This window comes from Parasteatoda tepidariorum, chromosome 8 (genome assembly GCF_043381705.1).
Source record: "Parasteatoda tepidariorum isolate YZ-2023 chromosome 8, CAS_Ptep_4.0, whole genome shotgun sequence".
Classification (NCBI taxonomy): Eukaryota; Metazoa; Arthropoda; class Arachnida; order Araneae; family Theridiidae; genus Parasteatoda; species Parasteatoda tepidariorum.
In genome coordinates, this window is record NC_092211.1 from 82,402,614 (window position 1) to 82,410,883 (window position 8,270).

General features: G+C 31.2%; 1 protein-coding gene across 1 annotated transcript; it reads left to right on the plus strand.

The window, feature by feature from the left end:
• Positions 1-1,172: 1,172 nt before the first annotated feature.
• On the plus strand, positions 1,173-4,891 carry LOC107438345 (protein lethal(2)essential for life-like). Its single transcript, XM_016050622.2, has 2 exons — positions 1,173-1,702; positions 4,648-4,891. Exons 1-2 carry the CDS (start codon positions 1,605-1,607, stop codon positions 4,877-4,879), a joined length of 330 nt encoding a protein of 109 aa, XP_015906108.1. The 5' UTR covers positions 1,173-1,604; the 3' UTR covers positions 4,880-4,891.
• Positions 4,892-8,270: the final 3,379 nt, after the last annotated feature.

Genomic DNA, 8,270 nt, shown 5'->3' on the forward strand with positions numbered 1-8,270 from the left:
ATAGACAGGAGTAACTAGCAGTATGAAGGAAATACTTTTTTCCATATTATAGAACTGAAATGTAAAATAAACGATTTGGAGTAGATTTGAAAATTTTATATTTTTACTTAAATGCTCAGTATAAAAATATTTAAAAAAAAAAGTAACATAATTTCACTCAATCCGATCTTAATTCAATAATTTCGATTAAAATAAAACATTAAGACTAGATTTTAAAACAATAAATCACAAAGAGTTATTCATTCATGTGACAAATATAATCGCAGAAGTAAATAAAAAATATGACAAAGACACTACGCAATATACCGTAGAGTGTCTACTATTTACACCTATTGAATCAACTAACCGTTTTCGATAAGTGTTGCTAGAGGGCACTGTAGACAGTTAGGCCTGGAGAAACTTCTAGAAACGCGTCGTAGTGTTGTAAGAGTGAATTGTCTTTAAGTATAGAGAGTTTTTTTGACACTAGGGTGCGCTGCAAGCTCTTTATTGCCTATACTTCCGGGTTACTGTTTCCGGTGTATTTTTAAGCCATTTGGATCACAACGTGATCATTGTGTTTTGAAACTCTCTTGAGTAATATTTCTTGTGTAAGTGTAATTTTTACCAGATTTATTATTTGTGTTTTTAAAAAGAAAGAATCCTGATAAGAATCGTCATTTGAAGGCTTGTTATTTGAAGACGTAAGAATCGTCATTTGAAAAAAATAATTGTTATAAAACACTTCTTACTTTGTCAGCAATATACAAATTCCAATCTATAAAATGAACTTAATCTCACTGCTCGAACAGCATGCTAATTCTACCGTATGATGGTGCACGGCTTTCAACAAGAAAAACAGTAATAAACAAGCAAAAAACGGCCAAATTAGGACTGCCAAAAAGGCGAGTTCTTTCTAAATCTAGCAACCATGTCACCTTCTTGAACAATACATCTATAACGAAATATAACAAATTTTCACTTCAAACTCACCAGAATTACTAAACATATATAATTCTTTTATATTATAATATCTATTTCTTTTATTAAAAACAAACTTTTCTGTTTGAAAATATCGACTGGAGAATAAGCTGAAGTAAGCAGCTGTATACTCTCTAAATGGAAGTAGAACTGGTGATTGTTGTTGTTTACATTTATATTGAAAACAACATCCATTTTAATTATTGGCTGCAACTTCTTTCCCTAAATCGCTGGATTAAACTCAACCGGTTCGCTTTACTCTCACTTTGTACACGTCAACTCGAGATGGGAGATCTATACCATGATTTTGACGAGCAGTAGGAAAATGAGATTTGAAAAAAAATTCTCAAAATAGAGTTACTCATTCTGCTATGATTCCTTTTCCCAGCCCTATTCTAAAAAGCTTGTTAAAACGATTTTTCGACACAAAAGTCATGTTTTCCATGCAAATGTAGCATCTGCAAAACTTATATCCATTTTTTACGAAAAATTTCTTTTACTAAAATTTTTAAACTTAGCATAAGAATGACAGGAACTTGAACAGTTATTCACAGCGATTATTATTTATATTTCTTAAAATCTATTTTTTGAAATTCTTCTTTTAAATCAGATCAGATATTTTAATAGTTTCAAGACTAAGAAAAATGACAGATGAAGCTAATACTGAGTCTCGGCAATTTGAACTGAAATTGGATGTTAAAAATTTTACTCCTGAGGAAATAAATGTTAAAAAAGAAGGCAGGTAATGTAGAAAATATTTATATTTACTAACGATCTAATCCTCTTAATTGGTGACAAGCTATGTCAGATCCTAAATAAAAAGAAGTGGAAAAAATATTATAAACACATATCAAACATCATAGAAATATTTAGGTATTTCAAAAGTGTAGGTAGAAAAGTTAGCATTTCTATGTTTTAGGAAAGACTTGTACAAAACAAACAAAACGTGTTTGTATCTAATTTTGCTGCAGTTACATATGAGGACAGATATTTTGATATTTTGCTCAGTGTGAGGGTTTTATCGTAGTGATAAAAAAGATCTTAGATACTTTAATGATAAAAATGTTGCTTCATTGAATAATTTAAAAGAATACTGTAATAAAATTAGTTATAAAAAATTGAAATGCACGGTGCCAAAACAAACAAAAAGCAGTTTAGAAAAGCGTGAGAATTACGAAACAAAATAGGATAACAAACAGCTTATACAGATTGCAATAACTATTACAGTTCACAATAGTTTAATTATGTGGAGTGTAATAACTCAAAATGTCTAAAATCGCCACTAAAATTCATAAAATAGCCAGTAAAATTCGTAAAATGGCCACTATAATTTGGCAATCTTGGCTTACTTTTCATCAACAACAATATTGAAGAAATATGAAAGTAAAACTAGGTTTTCAATACTATCACTAAATTATAAACATAAATTAAAAAAGGAGCAAAATAAATTTGTACTGATCTATGATAGTTTTATTTTATTAGTAAAAATTTTGTGCTCGATATATCTTTGTTGAAAAGAGAAAACTATCGTAATTTCAATAAACTATGGGCCGATTTTTTGCACTCATTTTTTGTCTTGGCGTGAAAAATGCTTTTAATTGAAAAAAGGCAAAAGAGTCATTTTGAGAAAATTGAGAATATTTTACCTTAAAACAACCGAAAAATTTAATGGCCACACTGGCCTTATTTTTAATTTGCTTTGGATTTTAATGAATCGGTGTTAACCACAGTGAAAGTTAGCACATGAAGAATTGAATTAACGTTTTGGTGAAAAAATAAAATTTCACCACTTACAAGTAAATTTTTCAATACTATTTAAATTTTTTGAATACGATTTAAAAAATGCAACTTAATTTTATCTTGTTGTAGGAAAGAAAGTTATTAAAAATTTCAGTTATGAGCAAATAATTATAGTCTTAGATTGGCCACTATTATGAATTTACTTAAGCCGATGCGATGGCTGTTTCTTCAGACAAAGAAGCATGCTGTATCTTGGAACATATTTTAAGATACAACCTATGCATCATTTGTAATTTCGCTTTTAATTTTAAAATTCAATTTTAATTTAACCTTAATAATTTCGACACCTTTTGTTACAAAGAGAGCTCTTCGAATGTGTCGCGATCTTTCAAATACTGAAAGTGACATATTCTATATTTTAGTTAAATGGATTATTTCAATATTTTAGTTCATATTATGAGTTCGAATTCGCTCTGAGAAATGAAATTTTGGTAAATTTATTTTTACTCTATTTATTCTGTAAGTAAAATAAGCTTCTTGTCTCATTACAAAAAATTTTCCTTAGTTTAATACTGAAAATAATAGTCTTTTTTTAAATTTTTTTTTATAATTTTATTCTCTTTTTTTTTCTACTCTTAAGATATTGCTTGCTTTACGAGAATTTGACTACGTGGTAATGATAATGATTATTACCACGTATTCGTTGGGCAATAAGTGCTGAAGGAAATTATTTTCTTATATGCTCATTTTGTTCTATTCATAGTGATTCGACATTGTCCGTTCTTTTATATTAAGCTTAAACTGAGAATTCTTTATTTGCGTAATATACTGAAATGTGAATTCTCTTCATGCCGAGAAAATTAAATTCTTATTTGTTGGTATAAGCTTGGTTAAAATAAAACCCTCCTAAGATACAATAGTATGTTGTATCTTGGGGCAAAATTCAAGTTCTATTTTAACAACACCTATTTTAACGTAGCTGAAAAGGTTTTCTTTCTTTCATTTTTTTTGTTGTCAAAAATACATTACGGAGAATAACGAAAGAGAATTTTTAGTTTGATAATATCAGATTTAATGTCTGATAGCATATAATATCTGAAAATATATAATATATGATAATCGATAATATCTTATAATAATAGAAGCTAAAGTTTGAAAAGTGTCGCAAATTACAATACAATCGCTTCAACAGTATTTTTCATCAACATTTCGAAACTTAGCAAAAATAAACGGAAAGTGTTTGAGTACGGTATTACAATTTACTAATTGTACTCATTAATTATATTTAGTGCCCTTACCTGTAAAAAATTTAGGATAGAACTGCTTCTACGAATTTTTCTATGAAAAAGAGTTTTTGTATAAGTGAAATGTTTTTATCAACCCCATCCTCAAGAATGGAGTCCATTTATCACAACTGTGATAAAATCTGTCTTATGTATCTATCACGTTCAACCAAAACCTCCTTGAAGAGAGAAGTCCTCCGCACAGGATATTATAAAAGAGAAATCCGTTTTTTTAGTAATTAGAATGTAATAACATCTTTCGTAAATCCCCCGGACCACTTTGCAGTTCAGTAGCTCAAACGTAGTGGTACTTTTTAAACACCTCCCTCTGTACAGGTTACGTCGGACTTCTAAATTGATCCGCGCAGAGGCCTTCTCTCTGGTGTGTTGATACAGCTCGAGGTGGCATCTTTTTTGTTTCTACCACTTGACTCATAATCATCTTGTGACCTTCTCGCCGTTGTTCTTGCAGTCTATCACAGTTTCTGGGTTCCTTTTTTTTTATTATCCACATTAACTTTTGAGTCACTTTTATTTCACCCATGTTATTTTTGGGTTTTAAATATTAAATCGAAATTTGAACAACACAAATATAAAAAAAAAACATTTTCGCAAGTCCAATCAAGACAAGAAGGTTATATAAGTTCATGCTTTTATTTTTCAGAGAAGTGTCAATTTCGGCTCAACGCCAGGAGAAGTATGAGCAAGGGCGAACATCTATCTCTCGATCCGAAAGCTTCAGCCACAAATATTTTTTGCCGGACTTTGTTGACGTGGACGCTCTCACCACTGATATAACTGATGGTGTTTTGACTGTAAAAGCACCTTACAAGGAGCAAGAAATGATTAAAGGACTTGAAAGAGCAGAGAGAGGCAGTATTCATGAGGCGCAATAAAATGATTTAATCATGAAAGATTGCGAGTTTTTTTAGAATAGTAATTAGACACATTTTATTTTTATTTTATAACCGTTGAACAGCCCACACAATTTTATGGCTTTACGACTACTAATGTTCAACTCTGTAGCCCTGCAATTTTGAACCCAATCCAGAGGACAAGTGAACTCCTGGATCGAGTATTGGCAGAAATTTGTCTTCGTGTAGGACTTTTTGATGGAGCTAACCCACATTTGCGTTGCATGGAGAGGAAGACCATGAGAACATCCCATGGTTAGTCTGACGGCAAGGGGACTCTAGCCCATGATCTGTCTAGTGACGTGAAATATTCCAATGAGGATATTTCACGTCAGCACTGTGGTCGGTGCAAGCCGGAAGCGGAATTCTAATCGACTGGGAATTGAACACATTAAATTTAACCAGAATACAATAGTTAGGCATTTTTAATAATCTTTCGCAATTACTGGGAGGCTCCACGCCTGCTCTAGCCGCTCGCCAACCCCCGTAATTTATTCTCTCTCGTCATTGTATATTTTTTCTTAAACGTCAATAGCTTTCACAAAAATATAGAACATGTTTGTTTCAAAATATACAATTATATTAGCTTTATGTAAGAACACTTTTTTAAGCGTAATGAAATAGACGATTACCTAGATTAGAAAATAATCATTTTACTTGTAGAAATTGAACTAAGGAATGGTGACATATGCACGTGAAATCTGTCGAGTCGCAAAGTCCTCCATGTTCCCATAACAAATCAATACCTCTGGGGGTACTGGATTGGAGATAGATCGTTCTCTGATTCAGGTCAAAATTACGATCTGTGGCTGTATGAATGAGTCCGCCCTATAAACGGGTGTGACGTATGGGTGTGGCAGAAATCGAATTCTTGACCAAAGACGGCGCCACTGGAAAACAAGAACAATCGCACCCCACTGCCTAAACAGGCATACGTCAACAACGGACTAAGGAATACAGATTGTGAGATTCAATAAGATGAAAGAAATGAGAAGTAATTTCACTCGTTGAAGAAACTTACAATTCAAATCCGCGCGGTTTTATAGCAATTTATCTTTTTTTTTCTTCTTTTTTCAAAAATTTCACTATGAATGTTAAGAATCACATCTGGCCACATGTAATCTCCCAATCTCTCTCTTCTTTTGGACACTTTTGATTGATATCTACTCGAGCGTGAGCTTATAAAATAAAGGAAGTAAAAATTCGCCAGGAAAAATAAATTTTCAACAACAATGGATATATAGTCAATATTTAAGGTAAAAAAATCTGAACGGTGGTAATTACTATTTCATAATAAAGAGAGAAAGGGAGATTGATTAGGTGAGAGATTGCTAAGAGATATCGATTAAGAGTAAGTGTATCAGGTTAATATTTTTTTGTTCGGCAGCACTTTAAATGTAACGATTGTTTTACCTGGAAAATTCTTCTTGACTTACTAGGTTTGCATCTGACTCAGCAGATAAATTAGTCAGATATTAGAACATAACATGAGATGTTTACTAATCCCATTTATAAATTTAAAAAAAATATTCGCCACTGATATAGATTGAAAGACGTCTCAAGAACAATGTTACTTCTTAATTCATAAAATAATAACTTAATGATACCTTATAAAGTATTATCTTTGTTGCAGCGCTTATGGGATTGCTAAAAAAAGCATGGATGCGTAATTTTGAAATATCACTTAAAATTGAGGAAGGTAATTTCAAAACTCGGGTAACATCAAAGTTAGTTATGTACCAACATCACCCATCCTTAGCGAGACATGTTTTCAAATAAATCGGAAGAAAGGTTTTTAGGGAAAAATATTCAGATTTCCACAATTACTGACTTATGTAGTACGATACATAGTACGATTTCCATACTGTTATCTAGTTGTAATTACGAACAATCGTAAGACATCTATCTAGAAATAATACTGAGTAACGATTTGATGTAAAAAAGGGAATTTTGGAAATAGTGCGGCTTATAAATATTTTAAATTAAGTTCTTCAATTTTACACCAATATGACTCTTTCCCTGTCCTGAGCTTTTCAAAAAAATATCAAACTCAATAATCAGAGAACGCTGATCAAAAAATTCAATGTTGCTATAAGGGCCAACTGTAACTTCATAGTTTGCGATAATAGTTGGTCCAAGGGTCGCATGTTTAACGCGGTCGAACCGGATTATACAAAAATATACATCTAGAATTACGTTGATTCCTGCAATTAGTAAATTAGCTCTGGAATGGCCTTCAGATGAGACTGTAATTTCGCCGTCTACCTCGAAAGTCAGAAACTGCATGAAGTATATATACTCTGCACACTTTCCCATGTTATAGTCAAAACTGAATTCATTTTCCATCTGAAGAACGGGACTTAGTATTTTAAATGTGAAAGAAAAACTCATTGGTGTAAGATTAAAAATAATGGAGAAAAAAAGTATTGAAATTTCTGTAAACGAAATAGATAGTGAAGTTCAAATCCGTTTAACATGTCAAATCCTTAAGAGGCCGCCAGAAACAAGTAAACTATAAATCGAGAAGAGGACTAGATTGTCTGACTCAGAATATTCCAACTTAAAATCGTATCTTGGTTTAAACTTCAAATAATTACCCTTTCTATTCTTAAATTATTCAAACAATTTTCCTCGCTTTAGAATTTGGTGATAAAGAAAGGCGATTAACTTGCAATTGTGGTTTAGAAATCATTAAACAGGTTTGTCATCAATTTGCTATCTTAGGCAGTTTCCATCGACATGTCAAGCTTGGCAAAGGTCGACATCAATGTAAAAGTATAGGATGGATTAGGTTTGATCAGATTTAGTTTTTTCAGATTTAACTTACAACGTCTTTCAAATCATAGTAATTCAAATCATTTAATTTTTGGATAGACAGAATTAAAACTGAATACTTTTTCGCTAAACAAAATATGTTACTTAAATATTTCTCTAAATTACGAAGCATTAAATTTTTCATAAGACACGTTGAAGTTTTGTTCTAAATAAGACTCTAAAAAATTTCCAAAAAATAAACACTTTTTACTCGGTTGCAAGATATAGAAACGAATAACTTACGTGCATTACTCATTTATATATGTGTTACCGTTAAAGTATATAATGCAGTTATTTCATAGAATACCTAGTTATTCCATGAAATAGCTGATCGTGTCCGTTAAAGTGTGTAATATGTTATTAATTTGACACTTTAACTAGTTATTCTATGAAATAACTAGGTATTTTATGAATTAACTAATGAGAGACAGTTAAAGTGTAAAATAAACAATTGATCTAAAATGAAATAACTAGGTATTCTATAAATAAACTAATGATAGACAATTAAAATGAAAAAGAAGCAATTTATCTAATTTATGCAGCGTATAAATGGTATTTA

Bases quoted from the DNA above. Each gene is read 5' to 3' on its own strand.
- LOC107438345 (XM_016050622.2), top strand. From the start codon at position 1,605: ATGACAGATGAAGCTAATACTGAGTCTCGGCAATTTGAACTGAAATTG. The intron at 1,703-4,647 runs GTAATGTAGAAA...TTTATTTTTCAG, and splicing joins AATGTTAAAAAAGAAGGCAG to AGAAGTGTCAATTTCGGCTC.